This window comes from Gossypium hirsutum, chromosome A04 (genome assembly GCF_007990345.1).
Source record: "Gossypium hirsutum isolate 1008001.06 chromosome A04, Gossypium_hirsutum_v2.1, whole genome shotgun sequence".
Lineage (NCBI taxonomy): Eukaryota > Viridiplantae > Streptophyta > Magnoliopsida > Malvales > Malvaceae > Gossypium > Gossypium hirsutum.
This window is the reverse complement of record NC_053427.1, coordinates 85,315,655-85,333,058: the sequence shown is the minus strand read 5'-3', so window position 1 is coordinate 85,333,058 and position 17,404 is coordinate 85,315,655. Positions and strand designations below refer to the sequence as shown.

At 36.6% G+C, this 17,404-nt stretch overlaps 1 protein-coding gene across 1 annotated transcript; it reads left to right on the top strand.

Moving 5' to 3' along the window:
• Positions 1-8,971: 8,971 nt before the first annotated feature.
• Positions 8,972-9,700, top strand: LOC107947421 (dirigent protein 22). Its single transcript, XM_016882088.2, has one exon. It carries the CDS (start codon positions 8,995-8,997, stop codon positions 9,601-9,603), a length of 609 nt encoding a protein of 202 aa, XP_016737577.2. The 5' UTR covers positions 8,972-8,994; the 3' UTR covers positions 9,604-9,700.
• The last annotated feature ends 7,704 nt before the right edge of the window (positions 9,701-17,404 follow it).

Here is a 17,404-nt window from a genome sequence, read left to right as displayed (position 1 = left end):
TGATGGTTAACTTAATTTCTCTTATAGTTTATTGCCTACATTTGAAGGGTTGAATTTGCTTCATACGCAATAGCTTATCATTTCAAGCTTTGCTATTATTGTTGATATAATTTTCTTTCTCGAGTAATAGCCAATATTTCATAGGTTGATACTTACACCTATTAATGGGTGGGGCAATCTTTCGAAGCCTAAAGACCCGTTCGAAATTTGGGAGGGTTTAGGTAAAAATATTAGGCTCGAAAAAAGGGCTTGAATAAAATAAATTAGACCCATTTAAAATATGGGTCGAGATCAAGCTTGAACATTTAAGGCCTGACCTTGGCCCGTTTTTAAGTTTATAATACTTTATATTATGTAATTTTTATATATTATATAATTTATAACACATTAAAAAAATAAATCTATACTAAATATATAATACTACTCTAATGTAAAGATTAAAATAATGTTAAGATGATTATATAAAAAAATTCAATAAACAAAAAATGTATAAAATTATTAAATATTAAAATAATATAATATAAATATATATTTTTAAAATTTTAAAAAATAATATAGGCAGACATAAAATGGGTTTATGTTAGTCTTTTGTAAATATGAGTAGATTTGAACAAAATTTTAAACTCATATTTCGGGTCGGGCTGAGCTTGAGCAAGTTTAAAGTATGTTAATATCATCATTAGGCTCGGCCCAAACTCGACTTGGCCCAACCCATGAACACCTCTATTAATACTCTCTATTCATGAGTAAGTATAAAGTATGTTAATATCATTCAATCGATTCAACCAATTCAAACTCTTTATGGATTTTGTTGTTTGGGTTTTGATTTGAATTTGTTGAATCGATTAAATGAATCTATTTATTTATATTTTTTCTTTTTAATAATTTATTCTGTTGAACTAATCAAATCAATCGGATCAATGGAACCGAAAATTGTTAGTGTAACTATTGGACCTTGATGTTGTTCTAAAAGCCTTTGCAAGAAGCTTCTATAAGTTTCTCCTTTAGCACGAAATGAGTAAAGGGTTTTGATTATAAATTTTCTTGACATCGAAAAGGAAAGAGGAAAAAAAAATTGATTTTAAATTTCATCTTCAAGTTCAATTTTATTTATGGACTCTCATTTACGTAAGTCTAGTTTAATATTTCTACTATACCTCAAGAAATTGGTACGACCAAAACACAGCCCAAATCATAAGCCACAAAGCTTATTTTTCCGACCTGACCTCATCCTATCGGAAAAATTGGCGGGATTACAGTAATGGGACAAAATCAGGGATGAAACGGTGGTCGGTGGCCAGATGTTCCATGACCAAGAGCTGACCACTAGTTCAACACTTAAACCTAGAGTCTAAGCACACAATGCAACCGCCCTGGATCTCCTAAAAAATATTTGAGCGGACCACCAGAAACGAAGGAGAGACAACTAAGAGAAGTGGTAGTTGGCTAGAATAGCAGTGGCGTAGACGTGGGACGAGCACCGCCCTAATGGATAAACGTTGAAGCTCCTTGTGTGAAGGCTTAATCAAGGATTCAAGCAATTACAGTTTTAAAGGAAACTTTTAGTATTTCTGATTCATTGAGTACATGGAGGATGAATTACAAGGTTGAGACAGAAAGGAAGGATTAAGAAGGGAATAGAAAACTCAGTACAGCTGAGGGAAGAAGAGAGGTAGCAACTATTGCTAAAAAGTGATATCATGCCTCACCTGGTAATACCTACCCTTATTTATACAACAATACCCAATGTCATTCATCCGAATGGTACCTAAATTGTGGCTAGCCCACCAAGTATCCACGAAGGACCACAGGTGTCCTTTTCTCCCGTTGGGGTCTGTTACTTCCTAACGGTTTGCCAGGTGGATCTTCATTGCTGCTTGTGCTTGGCATAGGGGCAGGGTTAAGGTCCATTACATTACTCCCTTCTGCAAGATGAACCTTGTCCGCAAGGTTCGAAGGATTTGGGTCGATGAGGGGTAGAGGAATACTTTGGCTCTCGGGGTTGCCGATGCATTTCTTCAGAACTGAAACATGAAAGACTGGGTGTATGCGAGAAGATGGCGGTAAATCAAGTTTATAAGCCACGGTGCCAATGCGTTTTAGGACTTTAAAAGGACCAAAGTAACGTTGGCTGAGTTTCTGATTTCTGTGCAGGCGAAGGGAAAGCTGTCGATAGGGCTGAAGTTTAACGAAAAGCCAATCGCCAACAGCATAAGAGATGTCTCGACGATGTTTATCAGCTTGGTTTTTTTTGACGATTCTGGGCTGTAAGTAGATTGTGTTTAAGCTGTCGGAGTATAATGTCACGATTGGACAGGTCATGGTCGAGGGCTGAAAGTTTAGCCGTGCCTGGAATATATCGAATAATTGTTGGTGGGTCGCGGCCATATAAAGCTTTAAATGGGGACATTCCGGCTGAGGTATGATGCGAAGTGTTGTACCAATATTCGGCCCATGGCAGAAATTTAACCCAAGAGTTAGGAATGTCAGCAACAAAGCACCTGAGATACATTTCCAAAACTTTGTTGACAGCCTCAGTTTGTCCATCTGTCTCTGGATGATAAGCAGAGCTCAATGCTCGTGTAGTGCCCTGTAATTTAGTGAGTTCATCCCAAAAGACACTCAGGAGTAAAGGATCCCGATCACTAATTATTTTTGTGGGAATTCCATGTAATTTAACCACCCCATTCAAAAACACCTCAGCTAATTTTGTACTAGTAAAGGTACTGGGCAAAGGCAAAAAGTGAGCATATTTGGATAATCGATCCACAACGACAAATATGATCGTTTTACCAAAAGATGGGGGAAGACTGGTGATGAAATCCATAGTGAGTTCCTCGAAAACTTGTGTTGGCAAAGGTAAGGATTGAAGTAAACCGGCGGGGGCCAATTGAGAGGCTTTCATTGTTTGACAAACAACACATTCGCGAACAAATTGTTGTACATCTTTACGCATGGAGGGCCAGTAAAAATTTGCTGCTAGTCGATAGAGGGTGCGTGATATTCCAGCATGTCCACCGACGACTGAGCAGTGGAATTCTTCGAGTAAAGCTTTACGCAAGGTGGCGTCCGTGGGCACTACCAATCTGTTTTTAAAGAGTAATAATCTGTCATGCACCGAATAGTCTTGAAATTCAGAGTTACAAGCAGCCAGCTGAGCGTGGATGTGTAATAGATCGGGGTGAGAGCTATTTAATTTCCGAAATTCTGCAAGTCGAGTAAATTCTTGAACTGACAAGGTAAGAAGACAGCCTATCGGGTAGCGAGATAAGGTGTCAGCCACTGTATTTAACTTCCCTGGTCTGTATAATACTTCGAAGTCGAACCCAATCAATTTATAGAGCCAATGTTGCTGTTCTGGTGTTTGTATTGTTTGTGCGGTGAGATTTTTCAAGGCTTTTTGGTCCGTGATGATGGAAAATCATCTCCCAAACAAGTATTGTCTCCATTTGCCCACTGCTTGGGTAATAGCAAACATCTCGCGATGGTATGCTGGTGCGCCTTGCATTCGGGTGGATAACTTTTGGCTATAGTAGGCAATGGGTTTTCCTCGTTGAACCAATACGGCGCCGATTCCCGTTCCGGATGCATCGGTTTCGATTGTAAATGGGGCTGAAAAGTCTGGAAGGGCCAAGAGAGGTGCACTGCTTAAGGCTTCTTTCAACTGGATGAATGCCGATTGTGCCGCGAGTGTCCAATTAAAATTATCGATTTTGAAAAGGTCAGAAAGTGGTGCTGCGATCTTTGCAAAGCCTTTAATAAAACGTCTGTAGTATCCCGCCAGGCCTAAGAATCCACGGACACCCTTAACAGTAACTGGAATTGGCCAATCACGAATTGCTATAATTTTTGAAGGATCAACTTGATGTCCGTTGCCATTGACGATATGTCCTAAGTACTCGATTTGAGACTGCCCAAAAATACACTTGCTTTCTTTTGCGACCAAGTGGTGAGCTCGCAAGGTTTCAAATACGATGCGCAAATGGTTCAAGTGATCGTCCTGTGTTTTACTGTAAACCAAGATGTCATCAAAAAAATTAGGACAAATTGACGGAGAAAAAGTTTAAAGATACCGTTCATCGTGGCTTGGAAGGTAGAGGGGGCGTTTGTAAGGCCGAACGGCATGACGAGGAATTCGTAGTGGCCCTTATGAGTGCGGAAAGCTGTCTTTGGAATGTCCTCTGGTTGAATCAAAATTTGATAGAACCCGGCAAGCAAGTCTAACTTTGAAAAGATTGTAGCCCCGAATAGTTCGTCGAAGAGCTCATCCGCCATCGGAATTGGAAATCGATCACGGATTGTTACTGCATTTAAGGCTCGATAATCGACACAGAATCTCTAAGTGCCGTCCTTCTTCTTAACGAGCAACACTGGTGAGGAAAATGGGCTGGTACTCGGCCGAATGATTCCTTCCTGCAACATTGCTGATACTTGTCGCTCAATTTCTTATTTTTGGAAATGGGGATATCGGTAGGGGCGTACATTGATCGGGGCGGAGTTAGGTTTAAGGTGTATAGAGTGGTCCGTCGGACGTGTTGGGGGTAGGCCGGATGTTCGAGTGAAGACATCTCGGAACTGGTTAAGTAATGGGGTAAAAGCTGTAGGTGTGTTAGGTGTGGTATAGGACGGATCAAATGATATCTGTAGGCTATAGAAAGCTGCAACAGCTCCCACTTCATGGGTACGCCTCAATGAGTTTAGCTGAATCTGCTTAGAACCCGAGCCATGTAGTCCTTGCCAAGTAACTTGCAACGATCCAGTACCGAATTGAAAGGTTGAAGAAGCATAGTCGGTTATGACAGGGCCAAGAGTTGCCAGCCAAGCCACTCCTAAGACTACATCCGAGCCATGAAGAGGTAAGACATAAAAATCAGCAATAATATCAGTACCCTGTATATGTAAGTTCACATTTTTTACTCGCCCTTCACTGTGGATACTCTCCCCATTGCCAACTAATACTGGAAAAGACGCCGATGGATCAATATCAAGGCCTAAAAACTGAGCAACACGGCTTTGAATAAAATTGTGTGTGCTTCCCCCATCCAAAAGTATCTGAACCGAATGTCCTTGTATCGTACCCATGAATCGCAAGGTCGCTGAAGAAAGGCAACCAGACATAGCATTGTAAGAAATCATTGTAATGGCTGTCGAATTTGTGAGGGTGGAATTAATTGTTGGGGTTTCAATAGGTGTGTCGGTGGAGTTTGGACGATCGATTGGAGACTCAAGGGGTTGTGGTGATTGTTTGTCGTCGTCACTAGGGTAGGTGTCATCTAAGAGGAATAATTGGGGTTTATTGCATTTATGCCCCCTCACATATTTTTCATCACAATAGAAGCACAAATTTAATTCTCTCCTACGCTGTGCCTCGGCCTGTGTTAATCGACGGGCGGCTGGAGGAATTGGCGATTTAGATTGGTCTGGAGTATGCTTAAGTGGGATTGATGGGTTTGGTAGCAGCCCAGGAGTGAAAGACTTGGGGTAAGGGATTTGTTTTAATAAGAGTTTTCGGGTTTCGGATAGTTTAGCCTCTTGTAGGCGGGCCAAACTAATGGCATGGTTGAGTGTAGTGGGTCGAAAAGATAAAACCTTATTTTTTATGTCGGCTCGTAGTCCAAATATAAAACAATCCATAAAAAAGAAGGGGGCAAATCGGTCGTTAGATTGGAAAGAGATTCAAATCGGCTTTGGTACTCCTCAACTGTGGTTGTTTGTTGAAGTTTTGACAGCAAACCTTGGGGTTCTTCGAGAGTTGTAAATTTGAAACGGTCAAGCATTGCACGCGTGAAATGGTCCCAACACGAGAGCTGCTTGTTAGTTTTCATCCATCTATACCATCGCCTAGCTTTGCCTTCAAAATGAAAAGCTGCCATTGTTATCCGAACAGTATCATCTGTATCGTAAAAATCAAAGAATTCGTTGGCATTGAAAATCCATGATTCGGGGTCGGAACCGTCAAATTTCGAGAGCTCAACACGGGCTGGTTTGGGTTTAAATGGGAAATCGTCGCGGTTATAATCGTCATCATTGACTGGGCGCTGGCGATTACCCGTAGCGGAAGATTCGGTGGTGAACCCATCGAGTTTTGCGTGGCGCTCAGGGAAGGGTTGTTTTTCAGTAAGGATTTGATTTAGGTTTTGTAGCTGTCGGTTGATATCTTCCATGGTGTTTTGTTGGGTAGTAACGATGGATTGAAGAGAGCTCAAGGCGGTGGATTGGTTGTTGAGGACTGTGGCTTGGGCGGAAAAGTCGTGTTGCAAGGAGGTTACGGTTGTGTCAAGGCGAGCCAAACGGGTGTTGTCTGCCATAGGGAGGAGGAGTAAGCTCAATGAAAGCACTAAAATGTGAAGGCTTAATCAAGGATTCAAGCAATTACAGTTTTAAAGGAAACTTTTAGTATTTCTGATTCATTGAGTACATGGAGGATGAATTACAAGGTTGAGACAGAAAGGAAGGATTAAGAAGGGAATAGAAAACTCAGTACAGCTGAGGGAAGAAGAGAGGTAGCAGCTATTGCTAAAAAGTGATATCATGCCTCACCTGGTAATACCTACCCTTATTTATACAACAATACCCAATGTCATTCTTCCGAATGGTACCTAAATTGTGGCTAGCCCACCAAGTATCCACGAAGGACCACAGGTGTCCTTTTCTCCAGCTGGGGTCTGTTACTTCCTAACGGTTTGCCAGGTGGATCTTCATTGCTGTTTGTGCTTGGCATAGGGGCAGGGTTAAGGTCCATTACACCTTGGCTGGACTAAAAGATGTTGGAGAAGAAGAGGACAAGGAACCTTACTCGCAGGGGGGCGTTGAGATTTCAACGAACCGATGTGTTAACTGTTAAGGGCCCGACAAAGGAAAGAGAGGAAGAGCTCTAGAAGGAAGTTGACCTTAGCCATAAAAAAAACAGCCGCTGGTGGTGGTGGCAAACACTCCTCCTCGAGAGCTCAAAATGAGAGAGAAAAGTAAGATAAATACCTGTTTGTGTTCTTTGTTTATATTAATTTTGCTTGTTATTTTTTGTATTTCACTTATTGACAAATACCTCATCCTCCATAATTTCAATAATTATTTAATGAAATTTCAATAAATTTTTTAATTTATTAATACATAGTTTTAATAATTTTTAATTTAAATTTAAAATAATAAATTTAAAACTCTAAAACTTAAACGTGGTAGTCACCTAAATTTGCCCCAATTTATTTAGAGGTTTACCATTAAAAATAAATAAACATAGTATCATTTATTTGTCAACCAATTATTGTATTGGCAGGTTAGTATTTGCATATCCTGGGTAGAACTCTACCAATGATTGTGGAGTCATGAATTTAAAAGTTTAAGTTTTGTCGATGGCTCAGTTGATATTTATATAATTATAGTTTTTTAGAAGTTGCGAATTAAAATGGTATAATACGGGTAATAATCCTTTTTTCCTTTTTAATTTTACTGATTAATCTCTAAAAAATTAAAATTCTGGCTTGCTTATGATAAATTAGGATTTTTATGTAAAATTAAGTTTTTATTGATGGAATGATTTTGGGATATTAATATTTCATGAGATCACTATTATCTTGATTGATTTATACTTTTTAAGGAACATTAATACGAATCATTCAAGAAATTGAGATTAATTGTCTGTATAATCTTATATTTCTTGAATATAGATTAAAAATTATTGTTGCTGGTGTGATTTTGTGCATCTCATATTTGTATTCATCTTATGTTTTACATATTGAATTCTCATGGCATATGAAAATACTTACGTAACCTTTAATTTTGTTAAGAGAATTGTATTTTATCTTGTAACTATGAGCGAGAATTGCGAAATGAGATTTTCTTTCAATTCAAGTGATAAAAACCGTATGCATAAATCAAGTGATTAGAAAATTCATCTTGTATAAGTTGTTATTAGTCTAATACTTATAAATTTAGGACTTGAATTTATGTAGTTACTATTTAAACAGTTTTGTAATACTTGAACATTTAATCATGTTATACATTAATCAATTAGCTCAATTGACTGGATAAGAAGATTCAACCACTTAAAAAAAATTAAAAATTAGAAGAAAAAATAGGAAACATATATTTATAGTAAACCGAAGATAAAAATGAACTAAAATATTAGGGGCGGAGTCAAGGGGCTGGTAGGAGCCCGGCCTCCCCTAAAATGGAATTTTTTTTATTTAGACCTTTTATAATTTATAAAATTTTAAATTGGTAATGGTAAAATTACACTTTGGCCTCCTAAAATATAAAAATTTGATTTAATCCTTTAAAAATTATAAAGATATAGACTATTAAAATGGTGAAATTACATTTTTACTATCGTAAAAATGCACAATTTAATTCCGCCCCTAAAAAATTTTCTGACTCTGCCACTGTAAAATATAATGGAAAAATAAAAAGTTGTTAAAAACAAAAGGCTAAAATTTTAAATAAGCCTTTCGAAAATAATTAAAAAATCAATTAAACCCCTTGATGAAAAGTACATCCAATTGAGTCTTCTGCATCATGATGTGTATCTAATTAAGTTTCTTAAATTCATTTTTTTGCCGAAACCTGTGACAAATCATGATTCAAAAAGTTCAATTGAGTATACTTTTTATCGAGAGATTTAATTGATTTTTTAATTATTTTTGAAAAACTTATTTAACAATCGATTTTTAACTGGTTCTTTTAATCTCCCATTTTCCTTGTACTAATTGAAATGATTTGATTATTTTCATTGTCTATCATTAATTCAACCAATTTTCAATTCAATCCCAATTTCTTTTCTTTTTCTTTGCATTTGAATTCAAGGATGATGCCAAAGTACAGTAATTAATAATCCAAACATCAATATCAAAAGGTCAAGTAGAGCCAAAATAGAGCATCAAATGTCAATGGCTTGGTGATTTTTGTATTAAAATTTGCATCATGTTAGGTTTGTATTTTAAAGCATAAATACCCCCCCTTCGTCTTGAACTATCTATCTACTAGTGATCCAATCCGACAATGGTGGCATCAGTGCTGAAAACCCAAAGCTTCATCATCTTCCTCATCCTCTTCTTCATCACCATCATCTCCTCCTTCTCAAGACTCACCGTTGCCTATGGATATTCCAAGCTTTTCGGTAAATACATATCTCCATCATCACGGGGGCTCAAGCGAGAAAAGTTATCCCACCTTCACTTCTACTTACACGACGTACTTTCGGGCAAAAACGTCACTGCGATTCGTGTCGTAGACGGAAAACCATCAACCAATAGTTCCTCACAGTTTATCTTCGGAGATGTATATGTCATCGATGACCCTTTGACAATTGAGCCCGACATCAACTCCAAAACGGTGGGAAAAGCACAGGGAACATATACAGTTGCATCGCAAGGTGAATTAAGCTTGTTAATGGTGACTAATTTTGCTTTCACGGAAGGCAAATACAATGGTAGCACCCTCAGTGTTTTGGGGCGAAATGAGGTTCTTTCCGCCGTGCGAGAGATACCGATTGTCGGTGGGAGCGGCGTTTTCCGATTTGCACGTGGCTATGCTCAGGTGAGGACTCAATCAATCAATCAAGCCCGTGCTATTGTGGAGTATAATGTTTTTGTATTCCATTATAGATGATGATCAACCTTAATTTCTTTGCTTACATTTAATAATTTATGATTTTGAGCTTCGTTATATTAATTTACTATGATAATAAAATGTTTTATTTATATATTAGAGGAGTGTAAAAGTTGGACCAAAATGATTAAAGATTGATTTTGAATTTTTGGATTAAGTTTAATCAATTTGGTTTAAAATTAATTTTGAAATTCAGATTAAATTAAAATATTAATTTAGTTTCAGTTATGAAAAACTAAAATTGAATTAATTAAATTAATCGATTTTGAATTCTATATTTATAATTTTAAAATAGAATAAATTATCAAAATAGTCACTTTTGTTTGCCTCAGGTTATATTTTAGTCACTTACGTTATTGTGTTGTAAAATTTTAGTTACTAAGCCATTAATTGACATTAACGATATAACAGTAAGCTGATGCGGTACATTAAATCATCATTTCAAACAAAATTTTTAGGTTAAGCAATTTTATGTTAAATAGTTGACGGGTCCCTATATTTTTTCATTTTGAGTAATTTAATTTTTTTTCTTTTATGTTCTTTTAACTTTCTTTTTTTGTTTTATTTTCCATTCTTTTCTGCTTCTCTCTCTATTTTCCTCCCTTCTTCATTTCTTTTAACATAGTTTTTCTATTTTTTCCATTTGTTAAAACTAGTCCATAAACTCGCCTCACTCGAAAAAAAATTTGTTCAAAAATATAAATGCATAGGCACTAGCTTTAACAAATGGAAAATATAGAAAAATTAGGTTAAAAGAAATGGAGAAGGGAGGAAAATAGAGGGAGAAGTAGAAGAGAATGAAAAATAACGAAAAAAAGTTAAAAAACATAAAAGAAAAAAATAAATTGCCCAAAATAAAAAAATATGGGGACTAATTTTATAAATTAACCTAAAATTTTTGTTTGAAATATTGATTTAACGTGCTACATCATCTTACCGTTACATAGTTAGGATAAATTGAAATAGGATTTAGATATTATAAAATTTGAACTCAAAATAAATATGAAATAAAACCCAAAAATTTCAATAATCTATTAGTTTAGTGACAAAAGCATTATGTTGTAGATATACGAGTGTGGGTTCGATCCCAAACAACCCCATTTTCCTCCGCAGTTATAAAAAAAAAACTCAAAAATAATATTTTCAGCTTTAAAAATTTTATTCTCAAGACTATTTACAAGTTAAACCATGAACTTATTAAAAATGATTTTAGTTTTTATTAAATTAATTATAGTCCCTCCCCCAATCCCCAATTCTTTTCTCTTTGCATTTTTATATCCTATAAGTTTTGGACTAGCACAAAATGGTCCATGATTAATAGCCATTGATTGGTCCAAGCTGGGGAGGACTAGCCCATTTCAACTTGCCCAAACAAGTCCTAAATGTTTCAACATTTACGTGACAGCGATAGGGCATGGGAAAGGAAAAAAAATTATATAAAAATTATAATATTTTTTTATTTATAAAATCTATGAAAAATTAATGAAAGCCTTGGAAGCACTCGTAACATATTATCTGCTGATTGGTGTCTAATGTTGACATATTAAAAAAGGAATTTGACGTCTTCAAAAGTATGTTAAAGTTTGTTGTGCGGAAGCGTGTAAAAGTGTAAAATTATTGTACTAAAAAATCACACTAAGTTCAATTCCCAGGAAAGAGAGGTGGATCACAAGGATCGCTTAAGTACCAGGTCTTTCCTAGCCAGAATATCCCTCAATCGTAATTTAATAGCACAATAAATCACTACAATCACACACACAATTCATGCAGAATAATACAATAAAGAACACAAGAATTTAACGAGGTTCAGCAAATTTTGCCTACGTCCTCGGGCACTACCAAATATATTTCACTCCAAAATACAAGTGAGAATTTACAAAGAGAGAGAGAGAAAACAATGCCTTAAGTAGAGAATGGCAAGTTTGAGATACAGAATGAGAGATGGTTATGCCTATTTATAGTTGAGGTTCAGGGATCAACTTGCAAAGTCACTTTACAATTAGGGACCATATATTGCAAATATTCAGATTTTATTATGCCAATATCTCGATACCCATATCTTTGACTTTCCAATATTTGATACCCATATCTTTGACTTTCCAATATTTGATACCCATATCTTTGACTTTCTATTATTTGATACCCATATCTTTGATTTTCCATAAATATGGATAATTCCCAATAATCTCCACCTTGAAGATTTGATTCGAGTAATCTTATCTTCACACAATTCTCTCTGCCTTTGTCAACAACACTTGATAGTGCCTTCTTCAACTGTTAAACATGCAGAATATTGATCAAGTTCAAACAATGTTCGAACTTGATTGTTGTTACCACCTTGGTCATCATATCTGCGGGATTATCTGCAGTCTTAATCTTCTGAAGGTGAATTTTCCCCTCATCAATAATTTCCCGCACAAAGTGGAAACGTACATCGATATGCTTTGTATGTGCATGATAGACTTGATTCTTTGCTAAATGAATAGCACTTTGACTATCACAATACACATTAATATGCTCCTGGACCAATCCTAAGGTTTTAACCATACCTTGTAACCAAATAGCTTCCTTTACAGCCTCTGTTACAGCCATGTATTCAGCTTCTGTGGTTGACAACGCAACTGTAGACTGCAGTGTAGACTTCCAACTTATTGGTCCTCCAGCAAGAGTAAACACATAACCAGTGGTTGATCTTCGTTTGTCTAAATCACCGGCATAATCAGAATCAACGTACCCAACAACACCTTTACCAAGTGTAGTATCCTGCTTGAACAGTAGTCCAATATCCATGGTCTTATGAATATACCGTAGAATCCATTTCACAGCTTGCCAATGTCCTTTTCCAGGATTATGCATATACCTGCTCACTATACTAACTGCCTGTGAAATGTCGGGTCTTGTACACACCATTGCATACATCAAGCTACCTACTGCATTAGAATACAGAACTTGTAACATGTATTCTTGTTCCGTATTTGTCGAAGGAGATAGTTGTGCAGAAAGCTTGAAATGAGAAGCCAACGGGGTACTTACAGCTTTAGTCTGCTCGTTCATGCCAAACTTCTGTAGTATCTTCTTTAAATATTGCTTCTGAGATAAACTAACTCTGCCATGAGCTCTATCCCTACATATTTCCATGCCAAGGATCTTCTTAGCTTCACCTAGATCTTTCATCTCAAACTCAAGGTTGAGTTGAGTCTTCAATCTCTCAATTTCAACTTTACTCTTAGATGCTATCAACATATCATCAACATATAAGAGCAAGTATACGAAAAATCCTTCTTGTAGCTTCTGAAAATACACGCAATGATCAAATTTACTTCTTGTATACCTTTGCCCTTTCATGAACTGATCAAATCGCTTGTACCACTGCCTTGGAGATTGTTTCAATCCATAAAGCGACTTTGTCAGTTTGCAAACCCAATTTTCTTTATCAGCAACCTTGAATCCATCTGGCTGAGTCATATAGATTTCCTCTTCCAAATCACCGTGTAAAAATGCGGTCTTCACATCGAGCTGAACTAGTTCAAGATCATATTGCGCAACCAAGGCTAGCAAAATCCGAATAGACGAATGCTTCACAACTGGAGAAAATACTTCATTGTAGTCTATTCCTTCTTTCTGAGCGTAACCCTTTGCTACCAATCTAGCCTTGTATCGAACTTCATTTTTATCAGGAAATCCTTCCTTCTTTGCATATACCCATTTGCATCCAATTGCCTTCTTTCCTTTAGGTAGTGTCACCAACTCCCAAGTCTTATTTTTATAAAGAGACTGCATTTCTTCATTCATAGCTTGCTTCCACTTTACACTATCAGAGTTACTTCTTGCTTCTGTGTAAGTAGAAGGAACATCATCATCTGCAATTGGAAGTGCATAGGCCACCATATCATCAAAGCGAGCAGGCATATGAATCTCTCTTCTTGGCCTTCTATATGCAATTGAATCATATTGTTGTAGAAGTTCTTGGGTCGAAACTTCTTCATCATTTGTTCCTTCAATATTAGCTGGATCATCATTAACCTTTTCAAGCTCCACCTGCTGCAAAGTGCCACTGGTTGTGTTATCCTTTTGTGAATCATTGTTCTTCATCATGGTTGATTCATCAAAAGTCACATCTCTACTGAAAATTATTTTCCTTGTATCAGGACACCAGAGACGGTATCTTTTTACTCCACCAGTTATACCCATGAATAATGCTTTCTTTGCTCTTGGGTCTAACTTAGATTCTTTTACATGATAATATGCAGTGGAACCAAAAATATGTAAAGAATCATAATCAATAGCAGGTTTACCAGCCCACCTCTCCATAGGAGTTTTTCCATTTATTGCAGCTGATGGCAACCGATTAATTAGATGGCACACATATGTAACTGCCTCAGCCCAAAATTCTTTGGCCCATCCAGCATTGGACAACATACATCGAACTTTCTCTAGTATAGTCCGATTCATACGTTCTGCCACCCCATTCTGTTGTGGTGTATCTCGAACAGTGAAGTGTCGTACAATACCTTCATCGTGACATACTTGTAGAAATGGATCATTCTTGTACTCAGTACCATTGTCTGATCGAAGTCGTTTGACTTTTCGACCAGCCTGGGTCTCCACCATCTTCTTCCATTTCAGAAATACATCCAAAACTTCATTTTTCCTTTTCATTAGATACACCCATACTTTTCTTGAATAATCATCAACAAAAGTAACAAAATAGTGCATACCTCCCAAAGAAGCCACTTTAGTAGGTCCCCACACATCACTGTGAACGTAGTCTAGAATTTCTTTTGTATTGTGAATTGCTGAACCAAATTTTATCCTCGTCTGCTTGCCCAGAACACAATGTTCACAGAATTCCAATTTGCAAGAATTTGCACCTTTCAACAAGCCTTGCTTCGCCAAACTCTGCAAAGCTTTTTCACCAGCATGTCCCAATCGCATATGCCATAACCTGGTAGCCTCTGAATCTGCATCTTTCGTAAAAGCTGTTGATGTTGATCCAATAACTGTACTTCCATTTAAATAGTACACATTATTCCTTCTTGTGCCTTTCATCACCGTCAATACCCCAGCTACTACCTTTAGTAATCCATCTCTCAAAGTGATTGTGAGCCCTTTAGATTCTAGGACCCCTAATGAGATAAGATTTTTCTTCAAGCTAGGTATGTAGCGAACATCTGTCAAGACTTGAATTGAGCCGTCGTAATTCTTCAATTGGATTGTACCTACTCCCATTGTCTTACAAGCGCTATCATTGCCCATAAAAACAACTCCACCTTCTAGTTCTTTAAGACTAGAAAACCAGTCCTTATTAGGACACATATGGTAAGTACATCCCGAATCCAAAATCCACTCATCTGTATGACATGCCATTGCCATGCCAACCAAGCTAAAGTCTGACTCCTCATCATGCTCCGCTACACATGCATCAGAAATAGCTTTACCCTTTTGTAACTTAGGACAATTCTTTTTCCAATGCCCTTTCTCACGACAAAAAGCACATTCATCTTTGGCAGGTCTCCCTTTGGACTTACTCTTTCTACCAGATTTGTTGCTGCGCGAACGACTTCTTACTGTTAAGACTTCTGTAGTTGTATCTCTGTGATCTTTTTTATCTTTCTTTCGAGTCTCAGATCTATACAACGCACTACAGACTGCATCAAATGTGATTGTATCCTTCCCATGAAGTAATGTGGTGGTAAGATGATCATATTCATCAGGAAGAGAATTCAACAACAGTAATGCATTGTCTTCATCTTCAAATTTCTCATCCAAATTTAGCAAGTCTGCTAAAATTTTATTGAATGAGTTCACATAGTCATTCATCGACATACCGGGTGCATACATGAATCGATAAAGTTTCTTTTCATATAAAGCCTATTTTCAAGACTTTTTGTTAGAAACTTTTCTTCCAGTGTATCCCACAACTTCTTCGTTAATGTCTCCCTCATGACAGAGTACTTCTGCTCTTTGGCCAAACATAGGCGAATTGTTCCACATGCCTGTCTATTGATCTTGGCCCACTCCTTGTCATCCATCTTGTCAGGTTTTTCTTCAAGGGCTATATCTAGCTCTTGTTGACATAAGACATCCAGGATCTCACATTGCCACATACCAAAATTATTGGTACCATCAAATTTCTCTACTTCAAATTTCGCATTGGTCACAGTAGTCTTTGACGATGACTTTTCCATTTTTTTCTCCTCAATCCCAACTACAGTACGTGAACAGTGCCGTGAACGATCGTATTCCCAAGTACGAATCTAGCTCTGATACCAATTGTTGTGCGGAAGCGTGTAAAAGAGTAAAATTATTGTACTAAAAAATCACACTAAGTTCAATTCCCAGGAAAGAGAGGTGGATCACAAGGATCGCTTAAGTACCAGGTCTTTCCTAGCCAGAATATCCCTCAATCGTAATTTAATAGCACAATAAATCACTACAATCACACACACAATTCATGCAGAATAATACAATAAAGAACACAAGAATTTAACGAGGTTCAGCAAATTTTGCCTACGTCCTCGGGCACTACCAAATATATTTCACTCCAAAATACAAGTGAGAATTTACAAAGAGAGAGAGAGAAAACAATGCCTTAAGTAGAGAATGGCAAGTTTGAGATACAGAATGAGAGATGGTTATGCCTATTTATAGTTGAGGTTCAGGGATCAACTTGCAAAGTCACTTTACAATTAGGGACCATATATTGCAAATATTCAGATTTTATTATGCCAATATCTCGATACCCATATCTTTGACTTTCCAATATTTGATACCTATATCTTTGACTTTCTAATATTTAATACCCATATCTTTGACTTTCTATTATTTGATACCCATATCTTTGATTTTCCATAAATATGGATAATTCCCAATAAAGTTTCCATCTTGTTTTGGTGCACTTAAGAATGATGTTCATCAATTTCTTGTTAGATTCTACCAACCCACAAGAAGCAAGATTGTGAGATTTAAGTAAATTTGAAGCTTCAGATAAACAGAAGTCGAAAACCGTTAGAACTTTGAACAATACTAACTCCTTCTATTATGTCATTATGCTGATTCTGAACAATACTTGAAATAATAAAGATCAAAACTTCTTTTTCTCGATTAACCCATCACTGACACATATTCAAAGATTTTATAATAACTATGAATAAATTAGTAAATAATTTGGACATCATGAAGACATAGTAGATTGTAACATTTCTGTGGTTGGTGAGTTGTGACCAGTGACTGAGCCACACTGTCATAACAGTAGTCATCAAAGCTGCCTCCGTTGGCTGGTAGTAGCCGCAATACATCTTTATGGCTTAGTGGTTATCACATGGGTTTGCACCTATAAAACTAAAGAATTGGCTTTGACTTTTCACATTATCATATGTATATATTGTAATGAGTAATTAATCGGATTCAACTTTATTATAAAATATTATTTACATGGTTTATTTATACTTATATATTAATAAATTCCACTAATATTGAATTTCATATATTATTGGGTTACTTCAATCTGTTTATCTTTGTTATAAGATCTGTTTAATCAAATGTGGAGAACGTGTAAGTCTATCATCTTTAACAAATATACTAATTTAGTAAGATAATTATCATTTGTTACCTATATACTTTACGACTTAAGCAATATCATGTTATTTATCTAATAAAAATTGTTGAACGGACTAATAAACCAACTAAAGATGGCTATGTGTCGCATTAGATACACGGATATGAACCTTCTCTCACCCATGAGAGGAGGGAATGCACCCTTTCTCAACCAATTCATCTTATTCTTTCAACCCTAATTTCA

Bases quoted from the DNA above. Each gene is read 5' to 3' on its own strand.
- LOC107947421 (XM_016882088.2), top strand. From the start codon at position 8,995: ATGGTGGCATCAGTGCTGAAAACCCAAAGCTTCATCATCTTCCTCATC.